The following is a 14858-nucleotide window of genomic DNA, read 5'->3' as shown; positions in this document are numbered from 1 at the left end:
TTTGAGGGGAGAGGGAGTTGGGGGATTCACAGGCATGAGCCTGGGGGGGGGGGAGGAACAGAATAGGTCATGGATCAGGACAGGGTGGGGGCAGTCACAGGGATTAGCCACTGCAACGCGTGGCAGGGCCAGCTAGTACTTAATAAAACTCTTACTGTCTTTGGCTTAATCATTCACAGCTCAAAATCTATGTTGACATGCAAACTTACATTGTCACATTTATACATCACTTTGAACCACTGTTAAAATAAACTTAATGTTAGTGCACACCCTCCTTGTGAAATCATGGTTGCTTTGCTTCTTCCCTGCTCCCTATCACTGTGCTGGAAAATAAGCCTTCATCTGGCTTAGTGTTATATCTGAATCTGGGCTTCTGATTTGTTTCCCCACAAACCAAGAAGAGTAAGCCAAGAACAAACATTGGTTACTAGTGGTTTCTTTGGAGAAAAATAAACCACGACCCCAGGCCTTGGACATAATGATAAGCTGGACAAGTTTATCTCCTGGCAGTGTGGAAGGAGCAGGGAGGGAGTAAAGCGACCATAATTACAGTGCTGTGTATAAGCATTCTGCCCATTCTCATTAAACCAAAGTTTATTTAAATTATGGTTCCAAGTGGTGTGTGAACCAAGCTAATGCTAACATATCTGAAGAGCAACTTATTTATTTTTGCAAAAGTTTTCAGTATGAAAATACATTTGATGGAAATACAGTTCCATCATTTCCATGGTGCACAAGAGGGATGCAGAAGGACATTTTAAACAAATATTGGCACACCTGATAAAATTAGACATATTTGAAAATACATTGCTTTAAATGCCCATTTTACTGCTTTTAGTAGAAACTCTGCAATTGTTCTGAATGGGTTTGTGATTTTGCCTCATATAGAATGATGGGAAAAAAGATAATCAGAAATGACTTTCATAGCATTATATCACAGGGTGTCTCTGGTCAACAACTTCAGCTGATGCTCCCCTAAAAAAAGCTCAACAACTAAAAGCTCAACTTTAAAGGGTAGATCACTGCTAGTTGTTTTTTTAAATATATATATAGTGGGAGTAGATCAAAATCTCTTGGAAGTTGGACGTGCCTGCATTATATGAATTAAATGCTGTAGATATTTATAATTTTAAAAAGAAAATCAAGGCAACTCACAATGTATTCGTTTTACATTTCATATAAATGTTATAAAAGAGCAAAACAAAAATGCTGGAGATTCTTTATTAATGTATTCCAGACTAAACAGCAGAATTGCTGTTATTTAAAAAGAACTCTTATGGAGATCCACATTCAACTATTTAAACAAGGTAACCAAGATTCAACTTTTGAGTCCAGAATTTTAAACAATTCTAGGTTCACACCATGTTATCCCTTTACTCTCAAGTTTGTAAACATCAGGTAATTGGCTTTTGTTAAACATTGGTATTTCTTTTTAGGGAGATGAAAGATTCTATTAGAACAGTACAAACCCAAGCAGAGGTGAAAACTATTCAGTGTGGCTATTTCACTTCATTACCAGCTATGTTGTTTAAATTGATACAAATGGTCTCCTTCTGTTTCTGACTGTCGGCTTGTCTGATTAGTTCAACTAATTGTTCGGGCTCGGGAAGATCTCCTATATCTAAATAGAAGATGTGCAGTTTGTAACCTGCTTAATTCGCCTTATGTCCTGCATGGCCCTCAGTATGGTGTTCATTAAAGTATCAGCTGTTTTGTTTGTAGAAATGGCAGTGTAAGCACAGGCATATTTTTCTTTGTTAAAAAGGCCAGATTGTCCATAAATAATACACACCGTGTTGAAAAAGGCAAAAATAATAATCAGGTACATATGAAGGTATTTTTAAATGTCCCCAAGTAACATCTCCTCCTACAGCTATACTGAAGACAACAACAGCAATGATAGTATATGTATTAGATGACAGGGGTTTAGGACAGAATGAGGCCAACTGGTCCAAAGCCTAAATGTTGACTTTGTACTGCAACTAAAAATTTAAATGACAAATCTAGAAAGCCTGAGTGTACACACACATTAGGCCAGGGGTCAGCAAACTTTTTCAGCAGGGGGCCGGTCCACTGTCCCTCAGACCTTGTGGGGGGCCGGACTATATTTTGGAAAAAAATATGAACAAATTCCTATGCCCCACAAATAACCCAGAGATGCATTTTAAATAAAAGGACACATTCTACTCATGTAAAAAGACCAGGCAGGCCCCACAAATAACCCAGAGATGCATTTTAAATAAAAGGACACATTCTACTCATGTAAAAACATGCTGATTCCTGGACTGTCCGTGGGCCGGATTTAGAAGGCGATTGGGTCGCATCCGGCCCCTGGGCCTTAGTTTGGGGTCCCCTGCATTAGGCTTTCTGCTTAGTTCTCCACCCTTCTCCAAACTTGCTGCTGTACTGAAGTGGATTAGCAATTCAGCAGTACAGTTTGTTATTCATGGGTAAACAAAGAAGAAAGATATGTTTTCTAAATATTTCTCTCCAACCAAGCTTCATTCTAGCATTACAGTGGTTACTTTTCTGTACCTGCATATTTTGTACTAGCTCCTGCCAACACAGCAGTTTGAAAGCATACCAGCGCAAGTAGATAAATAGGTACTGCTGCAGCAGGAAGGTAAATGGTATTTCCATACACTCTGGCACTCGTCATGGTGTCCCGTGTGCCAGAAGCGGTTTAGTCATGCTGCCCACATGACCCAGAAAGGCTGTCTGCGGACAAATGTCGGCTCCCTCGGCCTGAAAGCGAAGATGAGTGACACATCCCATAGTCTAATTCGACTGGACTTAACCATCCAGGGGTCCTTTACGTCCACCTTACTTGAGTTATTTTTTAATTTTTTAAAAATTATAGAATAAACAAACTAACAAAATCTAACAATAAAAACCCAAATCAATAAAATGACAGTAAAACAACACAATATCAGGGGAAGCCAGAAGCCTTTATTAGCAGTCAACGAAAGCTTGGGTGAAGAAGGATATTTTAAATTGCTGGTGTAGGAACCCAATAGTTAGTGCCTACCTGATCTCCAGGGGAGATCATTCCACAAGGTATGTACCACTGTGTGGTGGACAACTGCAGGCTGTGGTACAGTGAACAGGTCCTCCACAAATTACTGTGGCTGGTCTGGTCAACACAGGAGAAGATATTCTCTCAGACAACCTGGTTCTCAGCTGTTTGGGGCCTCATAGCTCAGTATTAAAACCTTATACTTGGCTTGATAGTTAATTGGCAGCCACTGCAGTTCTTTCAGAACAGCTATTATACTGAATGCGTTTAGGAACTTACCTGCCACTTTCTGCACCAACCTTAAGGGTAGCTCCACAAATGGAGGTTTCTTAGAAAACCACTTCAGGATTTTTTAAAAACTAGTTTTTAATATATGCACAGATCATTAGCTAATTGCTAGAATGGGTCATAAAAAGCAGAATATTCAAAGTGGGTCTTAAGCTCCTTTGAGGCACTGCCAAAGTAGTCTCAAGGTCCAGGTAATACTGGGGCACAGACTTGCTTAAATTGGCTTTTATATATATATATATATATCTTATATATATATAAGATATATATATATATTATATATATATATAAGATATATATATAAGATATATATATAAGATATATATATATATCTTATATATAGATATATATATATATATATCTCCTGCCAACCTAGCAGTTCGAAAGCACGTCAAAATGCAAGTAGATAAATAGGAACCGCTACAGCGGGAAGGTAAACGGCGTTTCCATGTGCTGCTCTGGTTTGCCAGAAGCGGCTTTGTCATGTTGGCCACATGACCTGGAAGCTATACGCCGGCTCCCTTGGCCAATAATGCGAGATGAGCGCGCAACCCCAGAGTCGGTCACGACTGGACCTAATGGTCAGGGGTCCCTTTACCTTTACCTATATATATCTTTATTTGTATTATGTGAATTATAGTGTAATTCTTGAAAAAAATATCAGTGATGCTCACTGTTTAATGCTCTATCCAAAAAGAACACTGTATATGAAAATATTAAAGTGATTACAAGACAAGAGGACAACACTGATTAAGAAGCAAGTGACAGGGACAATTATTACAAGACGTAAGTGGAAAAGTGATATGCCAATGGCCTTTGTCGCTACAGATCTGTAGCTGTTCAAGTAAAAGCAAACTACACAGAAGCTATTATTAATAAATGACTATTAAAAGCTTGCTAAGTAAGCATCTGGTGTTGGAAGCAGCAGAAGAAAGCTTTGCTGCTATTTAGAGGGAATAAAATATGGCAGACTGGATAAGTTTCAGCAATGAATGTTCTACACAGCCTGAATTGTTCATCACCATTAGCATCCTATTCCAGATAATATTTTTGAATGATATCCTAAACACCTGCCAAAGCATTATAATTTCCTGTTTTGCTCAGCATCCATCTACATAGTAGGCTACAACACTTATTTCTAACCACCACATGAAGCAAGGAAATACACCTACCAACATTTGTACCTGGGGTGTGACATTATTTATAAAGCATCCACATGGAAGCATGTTCTAATATTCAAAAGGAAAAAGCACACATGAAAATAAAGAGTGATAGAAAGACAGTAGAAGATTGTTCAAGAAGCTAAAGATACAATTATTACAATATAAAAGTTTAGAAGTGATACACCAATCGTCTTTTCTACACCTACGGTGTATCACTAAAGCAACACACAAAGAGTCTGAGAAGCTTCCATGGAAACTCACCCAGAGATGGTCAAATCTGAGATGTTTACTGGAATACTCCCACTGACTGTTCTTGATTTCTTGGCTACTCTTGAAAAGGCAATGTAGGCAGAATTTCTACCATTGCTTATAGTTGGGACAGCCAAAATAGTGCCCTCCACATCAATTGTGGCACTGGTAACTGCTGTTTTTTGGCCCAGTTGAAGAGATGCTTCCCTTTGAAGGGATGCCAACCTTGCACCCCCTTGACACACAATGTGAGATTTTGCAGTGGAGTTGTCAGTGCGTATCAACACGTGGAATGGTGCTGAAGCTGTACAAAGTGGACCAAAGCCAACCTGGCTGCTCACAACTTGAGCCAATTGATGGATCACCTTTTTTCGGTTGCTGTCCAAACCCCTTGCATATATTGACCTTGACAATGCCCCCCCCCCGCAATCCTTGGGGGAATCTACAGGGTATGGTCATCAGGGGATGTGGAGCAAGGTAAGGGCTGTTCAATCGTGGAATGGACTCTCTTTCAGAGGTTGGATGGCCATCTGTCATAGATGCTTTGCAGAGTGTTGAACTAGATAGCCCTCAGGATCCGTTCCAGCTCTACAGTTCTGTGTTTCTATGCTATGAGTATGCTGATGACACCCAACACTATTTCACCTTGTCAACTGAGCCAAGTGAGGTTGTACCAGTCCTAAATAGTCACTGGATGCAGTGGCGGGCTAGATGAAGGTCAATAAACTGAGAATGATTCTAGTCTGTAGGTGCTTCTCATGCTCAGATATTAGACATACAGCTTGCAGGTTTATTGTTTTATTGTGAGTTATAGTTTTAATAATCATGTGTGTGTTAACCACCCTGAGATTAGTTATGATAAAGGATGGCATAGAAATGTACTGAATAAATGAATGATATTCTGGGGATGCTCCAAGATCCAACAGTGTTACTGAAGGCAGCTATACAGTCGTACCTCAGGTTGAGTAAGCTGCGGGTTGCGTACTTTCAGGTTGCGTACTCGGTGGACCCCCATGCGCGCATGGCAGAAGCGCTGCTCGGGTTAAGTACTTTTCAGGGTGCGAACGGCACCCCGGAACGGATTAGGTACTTAACCCAAAGTACCACTATAGTTGTTTCTGAATAGGGACAGTCTTGCTACCATGATTCATTGATTCCTATAATGCAATGATCTCTTAGTTATAGACCACATCCTGCTCCTTGATATTGAATTCCTGAATTGCAACATTTGGGCTAGGAAAATAACATAAAGTCCACTCCACCCCTAATATCTGCTGCATACCTTATTTTAAATAATAGTATAAAACTCGAGATGATGAATCTTGGATGCATATGGCACTAAATTAAAATGCAGTCTGTGTTTCACTGTAAAAAAGCCATGAAGATGAAATGGATGCTTTATATAAAATATTTACATATAGAACGTAAAAATGTACTATGGTTGGTAACCTTTATGACTTTGGGGAACCATGTATTTACATATCTCTATCTTCGCATGTGCGTATCTGTGTGTTGTGTATATATTTTTAACAGTTGACAGCTGTTTTAGAGCATACAGAGAAGCCAAGCTGAATGAGGGCCTTGATTACTTCAAGATTAGCTATCTTAAGTTTCTATTCATTTTAAGTGTTGTTAGTGCGAAGAGTCATTAGTCACTTCCTTGTCTCATAGAACATCAGCATACATTTACATTGTTAATGAACATTTGGGGTAAATGAATTAATGGCACTTTTAAACATCAATTCAATACTAATAACTTTGTATGTTGCAGCAATGTTAAGGTTCAGATAAAAACTATAAAGTCTTCTATGTCTAGGTAACTAATTGCTCAAGGCACACGGGCACGCGCGCACACACACACACACACACACAGAGAGTACAACTGATTAAAAATACTTCCCAAAGATGTTAAAATACATGGTTAAGAATTAACATTTTATTCTATACTATTAATTGATGATTTATGTAGGCTAAAAAAACCCAAGCAATCGGGAACTTAAAAATGTTTCACAAAAACAGCTTCCTAGTATGTCCAAACTTTTAAATATGAATGATACATTCTGTTGGACTAGTGTAATGTAAAATATTTGGATAACCAAATATTTGAGTAACTGTGAACATAATTTACATAAAAGCACATTAATTTTTGAAGACACATTGAATTATTAAGATCACTGATTTTTGATAGGCCAGATATGAACAAGGCATGAACAACAAGGCATTTGATTATTATAACATTTCCCCTATTTTTGTCCCCTCAGGGATAATTCTATCATAAATTCAAATGGTGTTTCCTGCTCGGCATGGGGTTGGACTGGATGGCCCTTGTGGTCTCTTCCAACTCTACGATTCTATGATTCTAAAACGTACTGACAGCAGTAGTGGGCTTGTACGGTGGGACCGAGCCACTCTCCCGACACCAGCATAAGTGCTGTTTTCCTGGGCAGGGCTGGGGCAATGGTGAGACCACTGGGGCATCTGTGCAGCCCCAACCTCAGCTATGCCTCAGAGCTATGAGCAACAGTGATGCTGGTAAATGGAGGACCAGCTCTGTGGCTCTGCTGCTGAATAATAGCCACAATTGTTAAGACCCACATTTGTCTACATTCAGCAGCAGAGGCTGAGATCCAACAGAGCATAAGTGGGCATCCACTCACACAATGGGGCTTCTCCTTAATTTCCTACTCCCTGAAGCAAATTGTGAGTGCACACAGGGGGTTGGAGGCGGAGAAGAGAATTAAAAGTCCTATTACATTAGTAGCCTTTGTATGTTGTGCACAGTAATCTGAAAAGGATAGCTATGCGCATTTAGCTATACATGCATGGATACCCCTTTCCAATGCTTCACTGTAATGTGCTGAGGTCACGGCCAGGGGGCCAGCCACACTGAGATTGGGGCTAGGGGTGTGTGGTCCTGCTTACCCCTCTAAGTATTGTATATGTATGGGCAGAGCATCTGAAGAACCAAATAGTAGTCAGTAATAGCAGGTAAGTAGGAAGTTCAACTAACAAATTGGCATCATTCAAGGTACTATGTTTTCATTGCACTTCTGATACATTTCACCTTCAATTCTGAAAATCTGTGGCCTGAAAATAAATAATATGCCAATATATCATCACAAATCTAGGTGTGTGGCCACATCAACCTGCCCAACTATTATGATCCTTATGGTTCCACTTTCAGGAGTGAGGTGAGTAAGAGTGAGAGCCTTTTCAGCTGTAGTTTACTATCTCCATGTCCTTTCTGGATTCATTTCTGTTGAACTTAAGAGACTGAAAACACTTCCTTTCTCTTTGGTCCCCCCCCCCTCTACATCTTACAATGTGCTTTTACTACTGCAAACATTTTAACTGTTTTTGTTTTTATTCTTTCACTATGCTTTTAACTTTGTTGGCGATTCCTGAGTAAGTGTTTTTAAGATGCAGTATACAATATTGGTTAGCTTGAGAAACAAATGAACATCACACACAATATATTAGGACAGGAGTGTCAAAGTTGACAGCTTTGATTAACAATTAAAGGTACAAGGAGATTGGAAAGTTCTTCTTGGATTGTGTTAACAATGCCAAATTCAAATTTAATAGGACATTGCTAAATCTTCTTTTACCGAATGAATTACAAAAGCACTTAGAAAACCAAATGAAATAATAGGAAACATAAAATAACGACCAGGTTTTGGTAATAAGAAATCTAAAGGGGGGGAGTTAAAGAGCTCACATTTACATGGCTCCTATAGTGGATTTCAATATCACTGTTTTGTTTATGATAAGAAAAGATAACAGGGAATTAAACATTTGACTAGTATTTCAGTATGAAAATAGTTGAATGTTTTGGGGTTTTTGTTAGGGCCAGAATGATCAACACACACAGTGAAATGTTTCTTAAAATATTTCTGTTCAGTTATGTTTGGGGGGGGGCAGGGGGTATGGAAGACATTATAAACACATAGCCATTCAAAAATTCTCATACATTTTCTAAAATGTTGAGTGTAAAAATAATCAACTCACCTTCATCAGGCTTGTTCACATAACTTTGCAGGGGATCAATGCCTATTTCCTGCTCTTCAGCTTGTAAAGGATGGCTAGTTTCAGTGATGGAATGGTACATATTGACACTTGGCACTTTCAATAAGTAGTAATTACCTGGGTGAATAAACAAAAACTAAAGATTAATCAAAACAGCCTCCTAATTCTATACTGCATTAAGGTAGCAAAGATCTCAGAAAACTCAGCATGTCATCTAAGCATACTATTCTCATTAGTTTAGCAGAAAGGGGAAAGAATATTGTATTATATGTATTATTATATTTTTCTTCATGGTATAAGAGGTTCTCCTAATATGTAAACTTTCTCCACTATTGCTACAAATCTGGTGCTCTTTTCTGTTATTATAACAATGTATGTGACAATGTTTTAACGAATGGGGGAAATATATTCGATACAATACACTGTTGCACTCATACATTTTTCAAGCATGATAGGAAGCACGTGCTAAAGTTGTTTTGATTTACTTTTAATAAGTTGTTAATTTCTATTTGAACAGCGTTCTTAAAGTAAGCTACTTTTTGAGAAAAATTGCCACTTTTCCTAATAGTGAACTTACCGTGCAGAGTATATTAAGATTTAATATTACCCCATTTCCATAAATGCTTATAAAAAGATTGCTATAGCAAAGTATGGTGCCCTACAGCAGTTATTGGAATCAACTCCCATTATTTTTGAACACTAACCCATTCTGGTTGGAGCTCTGATGGGAGTTGATGGGAACTGTAGTCTAAGAATATTTGGAGGTTACCATGTTGTCTACTATAGGATGACAAATGGCTACCCCAATGTCAAAATAAAGAAGAAATATAATTGCTAAAGTCCTCTCTTAAAAACATTATTACAGAAATACATGTAAAAGGAACAGACAAGATTAAAGTTCTATCCAAAGTTGCAACAAAAACCAAAAAAGGCTACTAGAAAATTATTTTTACATCAGAATTAAAAAAAAATCAATGATCAATACCTATTAGCCTAACTACTCTGAATACCAAGGAATTCCTGTGATAATTTTAGTGTTTTAATTTTTAAACAGCAAAGAAAATTAAACCATTATGGTGACTCATGGGACATTTCTTAGAAAATGAGTGATTATTTTTACTGGTTTATAATGGCCTGCAAAATATTTTTCTACTTTTATGTAAAGCAATTAAACAAAATCATTACATAATACTAAAAGGATATTGATATGTGATTTAGGAGCTACTATTCATTCAAAAATACATTCCTAAATAAATTAAGTAGGGAATAAACCCTACTGAGCACAAATGGGTATGAATGAATGAATTTATTAATACGGTTGCAGACACATGTAAACATGTGCAGTAAGTTATAAGACCTGTTGTTTCACCTTCTCTAGACAAATAAATAAATAAATAAATGCAACTTTATTGTAGCTGTAAAAAATATGGGTGGGGGAAGCAACTCAGGGTTCCTCAGTTATCTGAGCAGGATGGGAGTCACAGAAGCACAGTTCCTCCATCATTGGGATTTTATTTCTTTATTGTATTTAATAAGTCAGACCACAATTGGGGCCTTTACTCAAAGCAACAAATGAATAATATTGCATGAACTGACACCCAGTTGGAACTTGCCAAAATTTGGACTGGCATCCTTATTTGTTGCAAAAATCCACTGGTCCAGACTGGGAAAGGTAAACCTTTAGGGATGTACAGCCACATCATCTATATTAGTACAGAATTATTTTTATTCTCTAGCCTAAAAAATTCCGTGAGTGTAAGCAGCCTGTTGGAGCTAATAATGAAGACTAATATTCTTTTAAACGGGATTTCTGAAAAAGTCTGTATTTAAGGCCTTTCTTAAGAAAGATTTAAGGTACAGCGTATGGTATAGAACTCTTTCAATAAAGTAATTTAGCTCTGACCGTATAATTATAGGCTGTAAAAGATCAAGGTGATTTACCTCAGCAATTTAGATCACTAAGGAAAAAAGGCCAATTTAAATCAATGATTCAAAGCAAAAATTTCCAATTATTATTTAGATACTTCCTAAATAAAAGTACATACTAATTGGATGCTGTTACCATAAAAAGGTAAAGGTAAAGGACCCCTGACAGTTAAGTCCAGTCGTGAACAACTCTGGGGTTGCGGCACTAATTTTGCTTTGCTGGCCGAGGGAGCCAGTGTTTGTTCGCAGACAGCTTCCGGGTCATATGGCCAGCATGTCTAAGCCACTTCTGGCGAACCAGAGCAGCGCACGGAAATGCCGTTTACCTTCCCGCTGGAGTGGAAACTATTTATCTACTTGCACTTGACGTGCTTTCGAACTGCTAGGTGGGCAGGAGCAGGGACCGAGCAATGGGAGCTCACCCCATCGCAGGGATTTGAACTGCCAACCTTCTGATCGGCAAGTCCTAGGCTCAGTGGTTTAGTCCACAGCACCATCCGCGTCCCATATGTTACCATAAAAACACATTAATGGAAAACTGAATACAGTGCTACCTTGGGTGTAAGGGGAAAGGCTTATAGGGACCAGCCCCCTCTCATCAGGTCGAGTTCCTCACCAAGCAGTAAGTCAAGCACGGGATCAGATTACAAGAGCCAGGAAACAGAAAGGGAGACCCGTGGCTCTGATAGCCTCAGAGAGCCCTTGCTCCAAGGGGAGGGAGAGAGAGCGGTGGAATAAGAGACCAGCAGACAGTCAGCCGGGAGGCCATTCCCCCCACGCTGGAATAGACACAAACGGCTCCCTGTCAGAGTAGGGGGAGGCGCTTCGGGGTTCCCAGGCTGTTATGTTGGGAACAAAACAGAAAGCAGCCATTGCGAGATTCTGACTCAGACTGAGGCAGACATGATTTATGGACACATTGCACTGTAAATAACATGCACCAATAAAAACAGAGTGTAATCAATGCACCATGGGGGACCGCAACCATGAAAGGCAAAGGATGTGTGAATGGAAGTAATTTCTATTTATATAAACAATCATATTACATGGATCTGTTTTGTCATTTTCCTGACAAACATCTCTGTCTTATAGTACTTATAGTATTGATCCAGAGTAAGAGCTAGTTTTTTGCTAGCCTAAAGCAAACAACAACCACAAAAACAAGATGGTTGTAAGATCAGGGTGGGGGGGGTGGAGGTGTAGAAGGAGCAGAAATGCCACACCAGCTTGGGATCGAAATGCTTACAACTTTATTGATTACAGATGTAAGTTGGCTTTGACACAGGCATTTGGTATGTATCCTGAATCAGCCAACCCTGTTGCTGGCTGATAACTCCATCGGGGTCGATCCTGGGATTAAGGACCCCTCCCCCCCATGATGCAAATCAAATAGGGCAATCCCACAAGGTCACAATTTGGGGTTACAGTCACTTCTGGGTTTGTGGCGTTTGGGAGCCAATTTGTTTGGGAGCAAAGCCGTTCAACAACCAAGGTACCACTGTATTCTATGGCTCATTAGCCCCGTCTGGGCTTTTGGACAGAATCCTACCCTTGGACCCCTTTACCGGGTTACCCTGAATTTGATACTAGATCAGAGGGTGGAGCACACCCACCCTCCCACCCAACCCCTTAGCTTAGACTAATTATCCAACCCAAAGCTTTTTTTTCACCAAAGGTTTTTACACTTACTGTGAGGAAGGGAGGAAAAAAAAACCCAGACAGGGTCAATTTGCCTGTAGCCAAATTCTTTCCTGGCCCAAAATATTAATTTCACAGCATTAATTAATGCTGACATTAATTGCACAGTAAGGACATACATGTGCTATGCCTGCTTACCTTGGGGTAGAGCCAATAACATACAAGGTGGGAGGGTGGGGTGTCCAATTCTGACTCATTACATGCTTGCAATGCAGCCAGCTTTTATGCTGTGGTGGTGGACCTGAAAGAAGACTGGCACCCACAGGTCCATTCCAGACCATCGTCCACCCAAGGGCCATAATTGGCCCGTTTGAATTTAAAGATTTGGCGGGCAGCCAGCCAGCCCCCCAACCGGATGTGTTCAACAGTGACATCAGCCAGTCATGCAGACAAGACTTTTCTCCCCTGCTGCTTGTAAGTGGTCTTATATTACACTCAACCTGCATGACACTTAGACCTTATCTGGAAAGAGCCTGATCTCCTTACAGAAACATATTCCTTAAGAAGTTTTTCCCACTAAAACTGAAGCCCAGCAAATTTATTTCTTAGTGGACATATAAAGGTAATAAATGATTCACAAAGAGCATGATGTGTTCAATAAACCAGCGTTTCTCAACCGCTGTTCCAGATCCGCCGTCGGCCCCCCTTAAGCCGCATCGAGGTTGCTCCGCCTCCCCTGCCTCCTTCGCCCGTCCTTCGCCATGGCTGCGTGGCGGACGCTGGGCTTCGCGGTCCGGAATTACCCGCAAGCAGCAGCCAAGGTAACCTTTCGCCTTTGAGCCGCCCCGCAGCTCCCCTGGAAGTGTGTGCGCCCTTGTAATCCGGGGGCAGGCAGAGCCTTGCCTGGACTGTACCACTTCGGGCCGCAGGAGAGGAGAATTGGGGGTCTGAAGGCTTCTCCCCTCCCATGGGGTGGCGGGAGGGAGATTAATTTCCTCCTTCCTATAGTCAATATAGGGCGGCACAGAGTTAAATTTTTTAACTTTTTTAATGGTGGTGTGCCTCGTGATTTTTTTCATGGAACAAGTGTGCCGTGGCCCAAAAAAGGTTGAGAAACACTGCAATAAACTATAGTATCACACAAATATTAAATATAGAAAACAAATATATTTTGTTTTATTCATTTAATGTATTTACAGTTCACTTTTCTCCCATATATATATATATATATATATATATATATATATATATACACAACTGTAGAACTACAGTAGACTTACTGCAAATTTGTTTTTATTCTTATAAACATTGCAAGGTAATTGCAATTAAATATTTCACTAATCTACATATCATTTGAAAACTTATCTGTAACATGTTTTTCATAGTAATTATTTCTATGGGTTTGACTAAGCATTTGTATTATTTGTTTTTAAAAATATATTATTAAAATTGTTGACAATTTGCCTTTCCTCTCAAAATCTCAGCAAACAAGGCATATTAAAAGTAATATAAAATCATTAAACAATTGACAGCACCCAATAAATGCCAATTAGCAACACAGATCATAGTAGCAGAAACAAGAAGGCCACCTAATCAGGACCGAATGAAAGATCTTTTGATGAATGCCCACTGTGGCTGATGTTGAAAAACCAAAAAAGAGGGCGACAAACCTTTCTAAGGATGAGATTCAACATTCTCAATGGTATAGAAGAGGTAGCCCTGCCTTCAGGGCCTAAAGACTACAATTCCTATTATCCCTGGTGATTGGTCATACTGGCTGGGGTCAAAATCACATAGAGGGCGGGCTTTACATTGGCTATCTCTGTACGGTGGCAGAATTTCTCAATCAATTTCTGGACACTTTCCAAAAGCAGGCCCACATATTACAACAGTCTAATCTAGATGCAACTTTGGCAAGACTCACCACAGCCAAGACATTTTTATTATTGGAAATAGTTCTGAACAAAAAAATAAATAAATTCAGATTATTCAAGACAATGTATCTAAATACACTTTTACTAATTTGGAAAAATAATTGTTCTGCAGATGCCGATAATGAATACATCTGGTGCTGAGAACAGAGAAAGTTTTGCTTTTGAATGAATGTACATTAAAATCGTCACCTTTAAGATCAAACAGATCACAGCAATCTGAAATTCAATCTGGTGTCATTGTGTGTGTGTGTGTGTGTGTGTGTGTGTGTGTGTGTGTGTGTAACACCCACCACCATACCAACTATCAACTTTGTACATATTAGCATTCCACAATAAACAGATGCTTGATTCAGCAAAGTAGTGCATAAGTGCTTGGAAGTTTATTCTACATGTATATATAAAAAAGAATGAGGTCCTTTTTAGAATTTTACTACCTCAAGATTGAACAGTGAACTGGAACATGAAAAATGATTATGAAATTTCTGAAATCATAAGACTGCAATCCTAAACCTACTTATCTGGAAGCAGAGAATTTTTCAGAACTCTCACTCAATAACATCGTGCTTCATAGGCGCTCAACCTAGGAACAATCCAGTGATATTACAAGTTTGATTCTTA

The 14858-nt window shown here is 39.3% G+C and overlaps 1 protein-coding gene across 15 annotated transcripts in view; it reads right to left on the bottom strand.

Moving 5' to 3' along the window:
• TBC1D5 (TBC1 domain family member 5) overlaps nucleotides 1–14858 on the bottom strand; it is a 247358-nt gene that overhangs the window by 149287 nt on the left and 83213 nt on the right. For all 15 annotated transcript variants that reach the window (XM_060280677.1, XM_060280685.1, XM_060280676.1 and 12 more), the window contains one exon: nucleotides 8725–8859. In XM_060280677.1, coding sequence (XP_060136660.1) covers nucleotides 8725–8859 — 135 coding nt within the window. The remainder of the gene's footprint in view (nucleotides 1–8724; nucleotides 8860–14858) is intronic.

Source organism: Zootoca vivipara, chromosome 12 (genome assembly GCF_963506605.1).
Source record: "Zootoca vivipara chromosome 12, rZooViv1.1, whole genome shotgun sequence".
NCBI lineage: Eukaryota > Metazoa > Chordata > Lepidosauria > Squamata > Lacertidae > Zootoca > Zootoca vivipara.
Note: the sequence above shows the minus strand (reverse complement) of the source record. Positions and strands in the feature narration are given on the sequence as shown.